The sequence below is a fragment of the Apus apus genome, chromosome 3 (genome assembly GCF_020740795.1).
Source record: "Apus apus isolate bApuApu2 chromosome 3, bApuApu2.pri.cur, whole genome shotgun sequence".
In the NCBI taxonomy this organism is placed as follows: Eukaryota; Metazoa; Chordata; class Aves; order Apodiformes; family Apodidae; genus Apus; species Apus apus.
The window spans coordinates 84,909,351-84,927,699 of NC_067284.1; the positions used below are offsets into that span (position 1 = coordinate 84,909,351).

Sequence of the window (18,349 nt, forward strand, 5' to 3'; positions counted from 1 at the left end):
AAACATCTAACTCCTGGACTGTGAGTGGCTTCTAAGGACTGCTTCCACAGCTTTTGCTTTAGCTTCTTCACTCTCTAGTCTCATTTCACCACCAATGGAGAGAAAGTCTCTTCCACAAGACAGATCAGAGTAGCCATATTGGGCTTCTGCTCAGCATCACAGTTAAAGGTGATCACTTCTCTCTTTCCACTTCATAGACAGCCCAAGCAAGTCAGGCTCAGAACAGTAATGATGGCTTTAAAGAATATCCCTGGCCCCTTAAAAACACAAAATTGAACTTTGTAGTGATGTCCCACAGGAATCACAATTTAATCTTTGCTTTGAGGCCCCATTTTAAATGCCAGTTGGTCCCCTTGAGCCTACATGCTCTTCACCACTCAGCATGTCAGATAATAAAACATAAATCCTCAACAGATTTAGATTAAAAACTTCCATGCCTTGGAAGTCAAAAAGTATTCCAAGCATCCATGTAACTCAGAAAATGCCAGAACAGATGGGTGCAGACAAGCCCATATGCTGCATGCTGACACACAGGGGCAGTGAGTTAAGGACTTTGATAACACTACAAGCTTAAGGAGCCTGTGCTGTGTCTCCTTGCTGGCATTCATTCCACCTTCATACGACAATGACTGCCCAGACAACAATGCTGAAAAGTGCAAGAAAAGAAAAGGGGGCAGGGGGGGGGAAAAAGAGGTGAAGTGTGTTTTGAAACCAGATCAGGTTGCTGATCCAGTCTCCAGCACTGCTACAGAAACAGTTGTCAGCCCAAGTTACAGGGTAGGGCTGTGAAGTGTGGGAGCAAGTATGCGGGACAACGGGGCACAGGGACTCTTTAAACATCTACTGGTGCCAGAGGTCCCACACTGTGAAACGATACCCAGTCAGATGTGCTACTGCCTTGCTGCATGAGCACTGCACTGTAGCTTCAACAACAAATTTAGCAGAGGGGGTGTGGTTAACTTAACAGGCCACTAAGCACGCCTGGGCTAGTGGTGGCTTTGTGTTCAGCCTGTTCAGAGGAGTGGAAGGTGCATGAATGTATCTGCTTCTGCCCACATGGAGGTAACCTAATGTTTGTTAGGAGCCATACTTGACATAGCACAATGTCTTACAATGACAGGTTCCTCTCTGCATCTCAGCTATGACAGTACCAGTGGATTTTTCTCCTGTCCTTCCACCCAAGAATTTAAAACAACTTCTTTTTTTTTTTTTTTAATGCAAATGAATACATTTTTGCTTCTAATCCCTCCATTATGCAGATTGAAAATTCCAGAAACGGGCAATAAAAGCCTGCAGCACAGCCAAGAACATCACCCTAATCTCCTGATTTACTACCTATGGCCTGCTGTTACATACATCAAGAAATACTGAGCGCATGGACAGACATCACTTTGCAGCAGCTGGTTGAGAAGCTGGAAGAAGTTACTGCCTCTTGCTCTGCTCCTGCCTCCCTCCCACAGGGAATTGCCTGTTATCACTGAACATCTAAGTTTATGCTGCTAAGGGAAACAGCAGGGCTGTTTTAAATGGTTTTAATGGCTGAGGTGAGCTATCCCAGATCCTTTGCCTTCAGGTGATATAGAAAGTACTCAAGCACTGCTCCCTAGTCTGAGCACCCAGGCAGTAATGAGCAGCAATAAGCAGGGCAAAATGAGGGAAATGCATGTGCAAAGGGCTGGTCTGCTCCTTCCGGGAGCAGATCCCAGATGATATGTCTTGGGTGAAATACTCCAGCCTTGCTTGAAGAACCTAGGTGTGAAAACATTAGTACATTGTGCAAACTATGATCAGAAATAACTACCACTCTGTCCCACAAGACACTGCTTTTGCTACATTCTCATCTTTGGTCAGGAAGCCTCAGAGTCCCAGCATGACATGACAGAAACTACCATTCTTTTGCTCCACACTCAGTACTCTTGGTATTTCTGCACTAGTTACCAAACAGGCTTCTGTATTCTTAGTGGTTTGTTTTCCACACATAAAATGTCTCTCCAGTACCCTCTGCTGTCCGTTCAATGCCACGTTACTCTCAGAATAACCTGAACTGCAGAGGTTTAGTGTAGTGGCATATTTTTCCATCCCACTTCATTTCACTGAGCAAAGGGTCCAACTGTCCCTGACTGCCTGTACAATTGATGGAGGGAGCCACGCACCCCCGAAAATGCAATAGAGCTCTTCTGAGATCTGAAGGGACTTTGACAATTGCCTGTTTCTTCCCACTAATGATACATTCCCCAGGAAAGGTTTATCATAAGTGCCTAAACATAGGTGGATTTGGACTCAGCACACTCAGTTCAGTCTTGAATAACAGGTGAGTTCAAACAAATGCTCTGCCCAGAGAACACACATTTCTTAGGAGTTTGGAGTTCTAGATCTAGAAACTGAATACATTTGGTAAATGATAGCCCAAGTGGGCTAGGTCAAACCGTTGTGGAGTCAAGGAATGCTGATAGATCTCTCTATTAGTTCCACAGATGCCCCTGTCCCACCTAATGAATCTTTCTGCTCCAGCCACAGTTACAGTAAACTCCCTGATATCAAGTTTGGGAAGCCAGAATGAGGACATACATAAATAAGCCTGCAGAAATCAGAAAACAGGAAGAGAAGGCTCAGAAATAAATTTTAAAAGGCTTAGCAATGTGAACAGAATATAGCTAGTGCTTCTCATCATGATACTGGGGTTACAGCCAGAGTTCTAAGGAGATGTTAGAGGCTGCTCCCAGAACTGACAGCGCATGATTGAAGCTATGTAATCAGAAGTAGTTGGATATCATGCTGCCCATATAATTTCTTTGTATGGTAATGGCTATGCAAAGCATTATGCAAATATATCCATGGAGCAGCTAGTTCTAGACAGACCTTTGCCATTTTTAAGAAATTAATTGGTTGTCATAGGGAGCATAGGTTGACCCGCAGTGAGAGCTTGCCTTCTTTTGCTCAGAGGTTACACTTGTGAGCATCTAGCTAGCCAGCTGCATGTTTTTATTTAACTACCTGAACAACAGAACAATAAAAAAGTAATAACTTTAGTAAATAACATCTTGCCACACTTTCTTCCTATGTTCAGTCTCTCCCCAGCTACCACAATTTCTTTTGATCACTCCCTTAACTCTACATTTGAATTGTAGAAACACAGCTGCCCTCCACAGTCAGTCTCATAATAAAATGGGAGTAGGTCCCAGCAATCTGGTAGTGATGCCAGCCTTTGTCTTGTGTGAATAACATCTTCTAAACTTTAAAAAAAATATCCCAGGTGGGATAAAGCACACCCTAGAATCCAACCTGATTTCTAAAGGAGTTTCTTATTTTTAATAATGTATAGGGGAAAAGTAATGCTCTGAAAGAAGAAATAATTGTCTGAACACCCACTAAAACAGACAGTTCAATTCAACCTTGGAGATAGACTTATCTTAGAGCCCATTTATATCCCTGATGTCCACAAATTTCCACCTCTCATCATTTCACAGATATTGGTCAGCAGTCAATATTAAGGGATTTTTGAGACACCCATATACAAAGAACAGTCCATGCAATTTGGCCAAGGGTCTCTCTCAGACTCTTTTGTAATGTGAATACCTAAGATCCAAACATAGTGCTTTGTCAAGCTGTACCACATACCTTCTGCACCAATTGACACAAGTTTCACTCCTTTGCTGGCGATATAATCCAGAGCTTTGTTGACATTAGCAATTTTATGGAAGCGCATCTTCCCTCTGTCTGGTTTCGGTAGTCTTTCCCCTGAAAACAAACAAATGTAATGTGTTTATTTTTACATACATACAGTTACAGACATCCAAGAAATTAGAACTCAAGAGTCAATGTGCCCTGAGTACTGTCTAAAAGTTAGCAGTTATTTTAACAGGTATTTTCTGAAATAACATCAAACAGCTTTGAAGAAAATCCTGAAGAGAAAATTCAAATGTTGAAACATCTGACTTAGATCTTTCTGAGATAGCAGCAAAAACAAAGTACATTTTTTCTATATGCCTCAAACATTTTTTGAAGACATGTGAGTGCTTCCTGCTACTCAACTTCTGTTTTATTGCTCCTCTCTGTGTTAGGATAGCTGACTATTAAGAACCCGGGATGTTTTCAGAGCTCATCACCCTTACCTGCCTGACTGTAAAGAAAGACTGGACTCTATCCAGCAGATTAGCCACAGCATCCTGCCACATCTGTCCAAGAACAATGGCTTTTAACAATCTCATCTAGTACAGTAGAGCACCTAACTTCTGGGCACAGGGTGGTGTGTTTGAAAGAACTTCTTTTCAGATTATCACAAAGCAAAGTAATTTCTGATAATATGACTCTCCATGATGAGTGATCATTTGAAGATCTTCTTTCCCCATTGAAATCTCCAGCAAAAATGTCTTTTCTGTAAAGATGACTTAAAAAGCTTTTTGCCCTTCTTCACCTTTATTGTGTGTATATGACTTGAGTTATTCCCTTCTCATTCAGGGGCATTATGAATGTACCTTGAGGACTGCCCCTCCAGATAACATGTAACTTGGGTGACGGAGTGAGTCAGTTGTATCAGTTAGTCAAAAGAAGTTCTTGGATGTTCCACCCTTCTGAAAAATGAGATCTTTTACTGGTGACTAAATATTGACCTAGTTTTACTTTAGGCACTCACTTCTGAAAGAATTGGTCCATCCAATAAAGTCATTAAAAGTGGAATAACTACATTTGTAACCTAAGTGTAAAGGCTTTTCAGTTGTTAGCAGCTAAGACCAAGTCTTCAATGTTTGGGGTTTTTCCAACAATACTGTGATGCCAGCGATACCCTGATAACACTGTGATATCCCAGAACACAAGCACAAACCAGAAGATTTTGGAGATAAGGCAAAAGCAGAGGTTTTTTTCCCCCTCCTTTTTGTTTCACAGTATGTTTCATTTCTCAGTATTCAGCCTACTTAGAGTATGTGTTCACTGCTTTGAATTGTTAACACTTTTGGCTCTTTTAAAATGTTTCAGTTAGCATGCTGTAAATATATAGCAAACTTTATTTTAGCCAACCTGAGATAACTTCCAAGAGGAGCATCAGTTTAAGGCCATTTCTGAAGTCCTCTTCAATGTTCTCAATCTGCGTGCCTGCTTTCCTGAGGTGGGAATTGCACCAGGCTGTAAATGTCTGTAATATTATATTAAAAAACAAAACAAAACAAAACAAAACAAAAAAACTTGTCAACAAGTTATTTTCCAAAACAAATGCTAAGCCACCTGAATAAACACTGCATTTGATATTTTCAGTACTGCCTTAGCAATTTGGATGTCCAACTCCTATTCATTTTATGTATGTCACTGAGTTCAATATTCTTGTCCCAGATGTTCATAAAGGACTTCCCTGATTACAAGCAATTTTGTGCTAGATTCTGCTCATAAATGCATCCCCAAAAAAGATCTACACTTAAGGGCAAAATTTGTCTAATAGTTATTACTAAACATAACATTTTACAAGCACATACTTTTATGTTGAGACTTATCTGTTATACAGTTCTTGTACAGATGCCAGGGACAAGTAACATATATTTCTCACAGGCAGGAAGTTGTGAGAACACTCTTCAGGATGAAGCAACTGAAGAGAGACTTTATGCAGCAAGGATACCAGCAGAATTTTATCTGCTCGTATTTGTAACTATAGTGAAAAGCAGAATGCCTTCTGAAAACATTGACAACTAAAATGGATTTTGAAAGTTTACAATAATTCAAGCACAGAGGTTTCACAATCAGACCTTGCAGATATAGCCTGCCTTACCAAGAGATTTATTTTTAAACAGTATTGTATAATTTTCAGAAAACTACCATAATTTCATGATACACACAAATGCAGATACTTCAGTTTGCACGGCAAAAATGGTCACAGAAGCATTCATGAGCATTTCTCTCACCATGGAGAATAACCAAGTCTGCTTTTACTTACAGAGATAAAAAGCAGACCTAGTTCCACTGATCTACAGAGGTCATATACACATTACCTTTTATACAAATGGACTACTACAAAATATAGCAGTTAAAACTAGACTGTTTTCAAATATCCATTACATTTCAGCCTTCTGATAAATTCTCTTTGCTTTTCAGTGTCTGTTAATATATACAAACACATAAACACAAACATACATAAAGCAAGTTTGTATTAACTAGGTATTGCACCAGGTGTTTAGGTCTAGGTATGCAACAAAGCCATATATTTTGTTAAGTTCAGCTTCAGTTACCTAAAGTTGTCAGATATTTGGAATTCCCCTTCTATTTCTCTTTTTAACTTCTATAGTTCTAAAAACATTGTAAATCATAGAATCATCAAATGGTTGGGGTTGAAAGAGACCTTAAAGATCAACTATTTCCAGCCCCCCTGCATGGGCAACTACACCTCCCACTAGACCAGGTTGCTCAGACCCCCACCCAACTTGGTGCATTCAATGCCACTGTCCACGTCACCGACACACGTTAAATAGCACCAGTCCCAGTACCAACCCTTGAAGAACACCACTTGTCACTGATCTCCGTTTGGACATGGAGCTCTTTATCACAACTCTTTAAGTGTGACTATCCAGCCAATTCCTTATCCACTGATTTGTCCATCAAGTCCATGTGTCTCCAAATTACAGACAAGGATGTCGTGCAGGACAGTGACAATTGCTTTTCATTTAAAAATATTTTTTTAAAAATACATCCTAAATCCCCATTGTTGGTATTAAATTTCCTTTGACCTTCTATTTTCTTGCCTGATTTTTTTAGACTACTTAATTTCTCATCTGTCAGAAACGCCTGAATCCTGTAAATTCTAGGCAGAAGATAAATATTGAATTTTCAAAAGTGGTCTATTCTTAAGTAGGCAACCTTCTAAAGAATAACATTTTGATGGTTGTTGGGTTTCACACAACTTTTGAGAAGAATTTATGTGCAGCTTGCTGGTTTTTTTTCTCAGAACTCCTGCAGGGACAAGGAGTAGCTTGTTAAACTTTTGTTTTACAGACTTCTCATTTCCAACTGAAAGGAAAAATCAAGAAGTGCTATGGATATGGAGGAACTATGTAGAGAAATCCCTAATTCTACATGCCCAGAGAAAGGAGGAGAGAAAAGACAGTATTAGAAGTGGTTCTGGGTTGGGGTCCTGTTGACCTGCAGAGGGTGAGTTGCAGGTAGAGGCATAGGAAAGTAATTCTGTGTGCAGATGGAGATAAGCATGGCTGCAGCTAAAGCATCTCTGCAAATACATCTATTTTAATAAAGCAATGATAGTTTGAAATGCAGTCATTCAGGAAGGTAAAACTTTCCTTATTTTATGATAAGCAGCTTTACTAAGCTCATGGGAGACCTGAAACCAGACTGCATCAAGCATCACAACAGAGATACTAGGTACCTCTACCCTGAGGGCTCAATATGATGGAGTCTTAGGATGATATTTGGTTTGGATCATTATAGGGTTTGGATCTAGTTTGTAAGACTAATTTGTTTAGTGCTGCCTCAAGCAGCATTTTATTCTAGTGATACGTATCTAAAAAGGCTTAGCACCACCTTAAGTCATTTGCAAATGCTAAAGATTATAACAAGCATTCCTGGGAGGAACAATATTATGGCAATACAGAAAAAACAGTTGAAAGCACTCAGGGATAAATGCACAGGAACCTTGCATGGTCGTTTGGCAATAAATATTAGAAAGCTGAACCCATACATGAATGAGAATTTAATGAATTAAACTTGAATGATGGACATGTGCTTATCTGCAGATGCTATTGTAGTTTGCAGAATGTTCCAAGCACACCATGCTAAACTCAAAGAGAATTTGGAGAAAAACCTCAGCCATCTCTTCTGTTAGACATTTATGGTGAATGTTCTGACCATGTAAACTCAAGTTTTCCCCATTTTTCATTTAAATAAGACTTTGATGGCAAGCACTCTTCCTACTCTCTTCTCAATCATGTTCGTTTCAGGAAGACAGTAAGCAAATGTTGCTATAACGTAAACAAAAGAAGGGTGCTTCTACTGCTCAGACAAGGTGTTTTCAATGGTTTGATGACAGTCACTGGTTTTATGGGCTGCATTTTTATTTCTGTAGGTTATTTAAGATTCTTCCCAGTAGTATTGGGGTTTGGACATTGGGGTTTGGAGCAATCTGAAGGATAAAGTTGGAATTACAAAGCCTCCATTCCTAAGATGGAAAGTTCTGCTGAAGCACTCTACTATGCATGGCTTCTTCATTTAGACTATCTGTATCTAACCAGTTTAGCTTATCTTCTGTATATAGAATAAGAAATTTAGGGGTTTTTTTAATCTAAACTAACATTTCTCAGAGCCTTCTGTTTTACCACTGCACCAGGCATGAAATGGTGTTATCCACTTATGACAGTTGTCTAGTGCCCCATGGAAATCACTGTTGACCAATCTGATAGCCTTCTACAATGGCACAACTGATTGGATAGATGAGGGGAGGGCAGGGGATGTGGTCTATCTTGATTTCAGCAAGGCTTTCAACACCATCTCACATGGCGTCCTCACAGCCAAACTCAAGAAGTGTGGATTGAATGATAGGGAAGTGAGGTGGATTGGGAATTGGCTCAAGGACCATGTTCAGAGATTTGTGCTAAGTGGGGCTGAGTCTAGTTGGAGACCCACGTCTAGAGGTTGCAGAGCCTGCTTCTCTGGAAACATTCAAAACCTGGACATGTTCCTGTGATATACTGTACACGATCCTGCTCTAGCAGGGGGGTTGGACTAGATGATCTTCAGAGGTCCCTTCCAACCCTTTCCACTCTGTGGAAAGTGTCACTGCAGTACATTACAGCAGACTCTTGATTGTGGTTTCATAGACTGGTGCTCTCCAAACTGGCTTATTTTCCTAGGTCTAAACGTGGTTGTAGGAATGCTACTCAAGAAAATACTATGTTTCAGTGATGCAATCCATAAGTGCCTGTATTAAAGCTACTGCAAAACTTGCAAATTTTAACAGTTTCCACAATCCACATTTTATTTAACCCTCATCCTTCTATTCTTATTGTGATACCACTTGTTCTCACTGCTTTGGCTTTAACTAACAGTTCTATTCATAGTTATTAAGAAACAATTCCAAGCACGTTTAAGTCCTGGAGATCAAGAAACAGCCAGCATATAGTACCCTGCAAATTTGTAATCCACTGGGATTTAAAAGCTATTAAATGACTTAGACAAAGCAAATTCCTTTTTCTGCTGAGCTGTACAGCACATTTCAGAGTATCAAATTCCCCAGAGAAACAAGGCAGGATTGAAGGCACCAAGCTGAATACCAGGAAGGATACAAATAACTGCCTAGAAACCTAGACATTTCTTTTTACCATTTATTTACCATAGGTGGCTCTATAAATTAAAAATAAAATAAAAAAACTTCTTACCAAAGTTGTTATTACAAAAGAAACTTTGCTGACATTCTTAGATGAGAGGCCAGAGAAGAGAGGATGCAGGGCAGGGAGCCAAGCAGTTTGAAATCCCACAGGTAATTATTCTCTCAATGCACTATGAATTGTCTAGTGCTGTCATAGGTCTATTTTGAGAAAGCTAACTCCAGAAAAGGAAGTGCAGTTTATGTTCGATGCCCACTTAGCCTCATTGTGAAGAATGCCAACAGTGTATCCTCCATAATATGGATTCATAGATGTGTGATGGCAAAGTGTGTATCTGAGGAAAAAACAAACCTTACCTGGTAATTTACTTGGGTCACTTAATTTTACAAGCCCTTGACAAGTAGAATTGCAACCAAGAGGCTGAAAAAGGAGATATTCCATATAAATCAACTACAGCTTATGCCAAAAAAAAAAATAGGGTATTCCCACTCTGTGCAACTATAACTGTACACATGCACAATAAAAGACACGCTTTGATGGAAAAAGTTGTATCTCTGAGAACTGAATTGTTTTACATGCCTAAGAAAGCCCACAGGTCTTTTTTATGTGAGTGCAACAATAACTTTTGACAGTGCTTCAAAGCCAGAAAACCTAATGCTGTAATAACAAGTTTCATATGTGCATGTAATAATAGGAATAAACAGAATTGAGAAAGCACCAGTTACCACCCTCTGTTACCCATCAGTGGCTCACAAGACAGCTTGTTCCACCTGCTGAAGATACAGGTTAATTTTTTTGTTTGGCACTGACAGTGAGTCCAAAATGTGTATCACCATTACAGCAGCATAACTAGCAGGGGGGACATGTGGGATATACTCTACAAATTCAGGAAGATTTATTTACTTGCACTCTGAATTGAAATTGAGAAGTGGATCCAGCTCAATAAAAGAATCGGACACTCGTATCCTGTTGAGCACATATATCTCATAACAAACCTTAACACTGTCTTTCACTCCTTCCAACACAGGTAAGTTTCTGTCTGCTATAATATTTACAAGTTTAAAAAATGAAAATTGATTTTAAAAGGCATGTATCTGCTCATCTGTAGCCCTACCAGAAAGGCTACTAGCCCACATGAGTAATTTGTTTTTTGAGTTTCTAGCCTTTCTGTAGAACTTACATAAGAAAATACAGACAAAATCCAATCTTAACCTACGAGTTATGAAAAATTTTGCATTAATAGGAAATGTAATTCCTCCTGTGCCTGTTAAGTGAAGCAGAAGCACAACTCATTTTAAGTGGATCTTAAATTCTTGTACCCAGCAGAATACTCTTGAAGAAAATTAAGTGCAAATATAAACATTTAACATATTTGTTTACACACATATATATTCTCCCTAATTATCTCAGTTCTATAGGGTCATTTCTTAAAACTGCTTTATAGCTCTCCTTCCAAAGTATTTTTCCTCTCTACTTGTGCTAGCTGAGGGTGTTGATTACCTCTAGGCTAAATGGGATGCAGTGATTCACTCTGTAGTTATACAGAACATTACTGAACTCTGAGCACACGGCAAGGGTGTTACAGAAAGAGCTCTGCCAGAACATTCCCACTAGGCCAGACTGAGGTTTCCCCTTGAAGAATTTCCCATCTGTCTGTTAACCATGGTTTAAAATGTAAGTTGTGAACCTGCAACATGATCTCCTAACTCCTGTGTCCACACAGTGTTCTAATGACTGCAAGATCAGGGTTTTTCTCTGGGCTTGGGATACAGTCTGTGTTGGCCCTGGTTCTCCTAACTATTTAATTCTGCTTCCAAAAGAAGGGGCATGAAGGTGAAACACAGCAGAAAATTGTGCAGCCTTTATAGAATAGCTTTATGTGAACCAGTAGCTACACATGGCAACTTCTGGAGGTTCCTAGAACATCTGTATCAGCTGTACTTTTAGTATACCAAGTGCATGAGTATATTTTTATGAATTTAAACAAAATAAAATATTTCATTTTACTTGTTGGTTTGAATTATTACAAACTGTCCTCTTGCTCTTATTTCCCCTTGCAGTGGAAGCCCAAGTGCATTGGTACATGTTAGTAAAATAACTGGAGTAATTGTAACAGTAGAGGTGGTTCAGCAGTACAGCTTGAACACACTGAAACACCTGATAGGCAAAGTGGGACTTTAACACTGAACACACCAAAGCACAGCAACAACTCCAGTGAGGCACAGTGAAAGCATAGTGAAGGATGCCATGTAGGCTCAGGTAGGGGAACTGTTTAACCTGTTCCAAAAGGTCATTAAAAGGAAACCCTCAAATCATTGGCAGTATGTCAAAGCCAAATTCCTGGGAACAACAAAAAGGACAGTATAGAACCATCTCACAGAGAGAGTCAGTAGAAGCTCCCTTACAACATCCCCAAATCCAAAGTTGGGGAAAGCCCTCCCCACTCCAGCACATCCACCAATATAGCTGAACAGATGGTGCCAGAGGTAACATGCCAGCATTCTCTGCACTGTCAGTAGATCTGCTCTAGTAACTAAGGGAACTTCACCTCAGTTCCTTAATTTTTATCATTCACAGGAGATGTCATCAGAGGGATTCACTCATCACACCGCACATCACACTGTGCTTGCTAGCATTCAGTATTTTGCTTGCATGGAGGAGTCTGGGGAGACCTCAGTCCTTACAGAGCAGGTGGCCTAATCCTATCCGAGTGTAGGGTTTCGTATAAAACATGCAACCCCCTCCCAGCACTGAATGATTGTGTGTCTGTTTTACAGTGCTCTCTATTTAAAAAAAAAAAAAAAAAAAAAAAAAAAAAGCAACAACAAAAAGAAAGCCACACCAAAAAAACAGAGCATGAAAATATCCTTTCAAGAATAATTTGGCAAGGCTGAACCCTGAGAAATGTCAAGAAGACTACTGAGCCTTTTTTTACAAAGTGGGTGACATTAGTTCTTTTTTTCAGAGGATACAACATAAAAAGGTTATGTTGTCCCATTGGCCTAAAATGGAAGAAAATTCAGGAGATGGACAGATGTATGGTAAATTCAGTATGGGTCACTGCATGCACTGTTCTCACCTCAGCCTTTTTCTTAAGGGAAGAACAGGAAGGAAATTAAGATTAGGGGTTTCACACAGTCGTTGGAGAGGCTAAAACAGTTAAACTATTTCAAGGTTTATTAGCAACAGGCAGATAACATCTTCATTGGATCACCTGAGAAAGCTGGAAAAGTTTTCAGCCACATATGTCAATCTTTATATGTGAGAGAGAAGCATCAGTCTTAAGCATGAAAATGTAGGTAAGTCTTCTGACTACTCAGAACTTTGATGGACCTTTGCTATAATGCTACAACAGTTCTGCTCCCTGAAAGAAGCTTCTTCCTTTTTCATTACTGTTGATGACATCCATTTATGAAAGTTTTACAGTAGCTGGTACCCATATGATCCAAACATGAGATGTCTCAAAATACATGCAGAGCCATAGGGTTGTCCACTTGTGTATTTCTATCAGTTTAAAACAATTCTGCCTATTTTAAATGTATTTTCAATCAGAAACGTTCATATTTTAGAAGTAGGAGCACAATCAATGTATAAAACCCCATTTGAAACTCAGAAGTATTCAGGACATGTAGGACAATTCTGGTCTAAATCTACTTTTCATTTTTGGAATTTACAGAAAAATAATGCAGAAATAAAAGAGGCAAGAATCCAATTAAAATCTTTAGTTAAAGTACTGTCATGGTTTTACCTTGCATTACAAAAACTGCAAGATATCTTTACCCATTCTTATCTTTACAATATAACTGCAACCTACTCAATTTGTTATGGTGAAGGAATTAGAAAAACAAAGGAACCATCAGGAAAAAAGTAAAAGTTTATTCTAGTGTGTTCTTTTAATTCTGAATATTAACACATTCCTATCACTAAGCAGACCAGAGTAGTTAGTGGTAAATTTAGATGTGGTAAATTTAATAATAAATGGAGAAACACAGTCTTATAGGTGATAAAAGGTGTGGCATATTCTATCTATGGGAAAGTGGGAAACTTTGCTAGGCAAGCAGCATCAACTTTTGCAGAATGCAATCTTATATTAAAAAAATTAAACATCCAAGGACAAGCAAGCAAAAACTAATGTTGTGCTACTTTCTAAGCCTGCATTTAGGTACGTGCATGTCCTCCCCTCACAATTTTGCCTATCTAAACTCCAGACATTTGTGCTAGTTCCACGAGTTAAGCTAGAGTATTTGAAAGGCACGCCAGCCCCCTCACCCAGGACTCTACAGAAGCAGACCTCTTCTATGTCATGTACCTATCTAAGCTGGCTGCAACTGTAAAGAGCCATTTATCTAAGAGGAGGACTAAACACAAAACCATGGGGGGGGGAAGGGGAGAGTGTGTTCAGCAAGTCAGAGAGTTTATTCCTACTAATGGTGAGTAATGGCTCACTATTAAGCAGAAGCACTTATGACAGAAAGAAATGTATGGTTATAACACTGGACTGTGATAGCAAAATGATGGGCCTGTAAGCATGTCTCAGAACAGAGCTACGATTCAAAGAAATCTTAACAAGTCAGTGAAATGATGAAGAAATCTGGATGCAGATTACCACATACTGCCCTGCTCCAGTAATAATTAACTGCAAAAACAGAGGATGGAGAACTACTGGCATTGAAGATGAAGATCTGGGAAGTGGATCACAACCTAATCTGATTTTTAAAATGTTATGCTGTTGTAAAAGGCAAATACAATATCAGACTATCTAAGTAGAAGACAGGTGTATCAATATCTAAGTATTTCTTCCAATCTCCTCAGTGCTGGAAAGGGATTAGCTCTAATACTGTCCCCTCTTTTGGGCAAAAAATGCAAGAAGAATACGGATTTGTTGGAGAAAATCCATGAAACTGCCATCAAAATAATAAAATTCTAGAAAACTTCATATATGAAAAATATAGAACCATTAGGTGAGTTTAATCATGAGACGTTTGAAAAGAGAGTAATGCTTAAGAAGTTACAACAGAGAAAAGAATAAATCAGTTCTCTGTGTTCAATAAAGATAGAGCTTAAGATCAATAGTCATGAGCTTAAACAATAATGAGGAAGATTTAGATTAGTTTTTAACTCTAGAAGCAGTGAATCATAGAATCATAGAATCACTAAGGTTGGAAGGGACCTTCAAGATCATTGAGTCCAACTGTAATCCAGCTACCACAACCACTTAACTATAACCTGAAGCGCCACATCTAAATGCTTCTTGAACACCTCCCTGGGCAGCCCATTCCAATGCCTCACCACTCTTTCAGTAAATTATTTTTTCTAATATTCAACCTAAACCTCCCCTGGCACAACTTACACCCATTTCCTCTCATGCTACCACTAGTTACTTGGGACAAGAAGCACTGGAAGAGACTGGCTGGGTAAATGTGGAATCTTTCTTCTTGGACATCATGAAGAACAAGCATGAGTGTATTTGCTTCTGCCTAAAAGTAGGAGAATGGACTAAAATATTTTCCCAGAATCTCCCAGTCATACTTTCTATGATGGTCATGGGGGACTCCCATCCTCATTGACATCTACACTGCAGCCTTGAAAACAGACAAAAGGTGAAAAGACTCTTTTTTCTTCCAGATTCTGTGGCTGAAAATCCCTAAAACTTAGCTATATATGCTATCCAAAGACTACGAAATAAGAAGTCATTCAGCAGAAAACAACTCCCATTTAGGAATCTAAGCACTTGGCTTGCAGCAGATAGCTGGACATTTTCTTTCAAGATGTTCTTTCTGTGGTGATCACCATTTCCCTCTCCTACTTTCACGTGACTCCCTAATTTCCCTTAGCAAAAAGAAATATAATACTGGAGATTTGTTATGAATTTTGCATAAAAAGAAAGTGCAAGGGTGAAGACAGAGAATAATAAAGAAACAAAGCTGAAGGAATATAGCAGGATAGAGGGAAAGAAGATTCAAAGTCAATAGGCAGAAGAGTGTTCATGGAAAGTTAAACATAAACCAAATTAAACTGAAAGTGGATTCAATTATCTGTTCTACAGGTACATATACTTCCCAAAGTTGGTATTATGATCCTGGAGAAGAGATCCTGTCACTTGTGTTTTCTCCCCAACTTTGTGACAGACTTTAAGTCATTTAACACAGGAATTTAAAACATGTTCTTATTGTCCTAAACACTCAGCATTTTATGACCCATGATTCCTAATATGGGTGCATAAGCCTTTTAACAACAATGGGAGCAGATGTTAGCCACAGCTGAGCACTTTTAAGTGTCCCACTTCTGTATTCAAAGATAGTGAGAATAATAAACTCTCCATATCTCACAGCACTATTGCAGAGGGAAAATTTACCATTGTTTTTGAGGTGCTCAAACACTATCTTGAAAAAAAGTCCAATAAAAAAATAATAGCAAGAAAGATTTGTAAGCTGACAAAAGATAAATATCTTGTAAATAAAGAACTGTAAAATTAATCAAAACTAGAACCTACTTTGAACAGTTGGAAAACAACACATAACAATTACTAACATCTTCAGCATCTGTCCTCAGTCATCCAAAGTTAATTCTACATTTAAAAATCAAAGCTAGTTGTTTAGCATAAACCAGCTACCTACTACTGTAAGTCTAGTTGCATGATAGTTATCCCTCCCTCCTCAAACTCTTAGCGAACTATGAAATGTACTAACCACTTAGGCATGGAGAAAGAAGTTGTTCAGAGAACTGTTAAGAATAGCAATGACTGTGAATAACCCCAGAGATGCAACCTGAGAAAGCATTTTCATATACAGAAATTGTTTTAGCTTTCACCTCTAGGATGAACAGTCACTGTTCCTACCTCTCACTAATAAGGTCAGTTCTGGGCATCTCCAATGAAGCTGCCATTTCTGGTTGTTTAAGTGATGGGGACACCTGTCCCCCTGAGAGCTAAACTGAGAGTACAACTCACCTCATAGACATTACCAAACAGCCTGCGTGTGTTAGCAACCTTGTCACTTATTCACCTGGCCTGGGTTCAAAACACTGACCTAAAAGTGAAAGGTTCCCCCCAGCCACACATTCCCAAGCTATAAATTAAAAGTCCATCTTGAGTGCAAGGTTATCTTTCATCATGAGTTGGAGTGCAGGAGCTATTAGAATATTTCCACTCAGAAGGCTTTGCAATACTGAGACTTTTAATTAATATTGTCACCACCTTGCTAAGCAGTGACAAAGGTCAGGATTTTGCAAGTCAGCTTTCTCTTGGATGTGAATGACTTGTTTTTGCAGTATAGTTTCTTCATTCACATCATATGCATGGGCCCTTGATAAAAGATGACCACAAACATCATCCAGACAATACCCTGTGAGAACACTTTGTTCAAATGGCAGTGCTTGGCTGTCTTACAGCAGCCATGGATAATTCATTCTAGCTAGATGGAATAATGGCGAGCAATCTCTTGCTGTTGGCAGTGATTTTACCTCTTCATCTTCCCTCCTACTTCAAGAACAATATGCACAACATCATTACAGTTATACACTATCTTTCTGATTACTCTCTTTGTCTCTTATGTAAAACAACAGGTATGCTAACATCTTGTCATAACAGAATCAATACCTCTGATTTTTTATTACATACCATTATTCAATGCATTAAAATGCTCAAGGTACAAGATTAGCACTACAGAATGGTAAATAAATGGTATAATCTGTGAAGTAAACATAAAGTTCTCAAATTACTGACAAATTTCCAAGTTATAATAGACCCCATATCAAATTGCTTTCTCTAATGAGAGTGAAAAGACAGACACTGAGTAAAGACTCAACATTTGAGTCTGCTTTTCTGCAGTTTTTGGTATAACTTCTTTCAAGTAGTAAAACCTCTTTACATGTCTGTCTAAAACCTTTACCCCGCAGTAAAGAGGAAATGTAAATATGCACCATGGACTGAAAGTTCTAAATGCAGAATTAGTAGGACTATGTTCATCTCTAAAATCGAGTGACTGTGCAGTATTTTACAATCTCATGTACGTTTTGCAAATTAAAAATGCTGTAGCAAGTGAAAGAACTTTTAATTCACAAGTCTCAAAAAAAATTGGTGACAAAAGCATCTGTCATTGAAGCATATTCAGAACACAGCTCTTAAACGGGAGTCAAGCTTTGAAAACAAAAGAAGAAAAAATGGGACTAAAGGAACCACACAAATGCTATGTTTTGAATAATCTATTTTAGGTCAATGGCTTTTGTTTTCCTTTATTTTCAGATGTTGATTTTGTATTTCCCTCAAAGGAGAAGTTTATGGACATGTTTATCTCTTTCAAGAGATATTGTTTCTATTGCTTCATATTTTTCCTAGCATTTAATAATTTAACAACTAACAGATCATGGCAGATTTTTGTGCGTTGTTTTTTTTTCACATGCAACACTGCCAAATGCTGCCCTTCAGAGTATCTCCTACTGAAATCTGCAGAAATAGAGAAGCATTGCCCACAAGGACCCGTGCCTTTTTCTTAGAGACACAGCACTCCCACATAGCATGACTGGGAGTGTACAGCATCCAGACTGAACCTCTGAGGACTGCCAACTATTTGCATGGCACAACAGTATTTTCCTCTAATAGAGTAAGCTAACTTCAGAGCATACTAACCAAATATTATCTGTTCCAATACACTGTACTTTGCAGAGCTGGCATTTACACTATAAAAACAAGTAATTCTGATATTGCAACCTGTAATAGTATGGCTATGGCAGCTAATATCATACACAGCATTCCTGCTCACCTAACACCACAAAACTTTACAGTGCATAACTACAAAGAAATCAGTTGTCAGAGCATGGAAATAGATTTGCCACTACACTGCACAAAGTTGAGTGCAGCAAAGAAATGTTGTACACATTTCTATAAATGCTTTAATGGACTATCACCCATGTAATAAAGACTGCATCTTTGCATTTATCTAGAAATATATCTCACAAAGTGCAGCCCAAAAGATACCTCTCCCTGATTCACAATAAAAATGCCAGCAAGTTTGGAGGGAACTGTTTCAGCAATGATA

The 18,349-nt window shown here is 38.7% G+C and overlaps 1 protein-coding gene across 2 annotated transcripts in view; it reads right to left on the reverse strand.

Moving 5' to 3' along the window:
* Positions 1-18,349, reverse strand: part of ACTN2 (actinin alpha 2) — a 69,503-nt gene that overhangs the window by 39,597 nt on the left and 11,557 nt on the right. For both annotated transcript variants that reach the window (XM_051613210.1, XM_051613209.1), the window contains exons 2-3: positions 5,017-5,131; positions 3,619-3,738 (exon numbers count right to left, since the gene is read on the reverse strand). In XM_051613210.1, the coding sequence (XP_051469170.1) occupies positions 3,619-3,738; positions 5,017-5,131 (235 nt within the window). The remainder of the gene's footprint in view (positions 1-3,618; positions 3,739-5,016; positions 5,132-18,349) is intronic.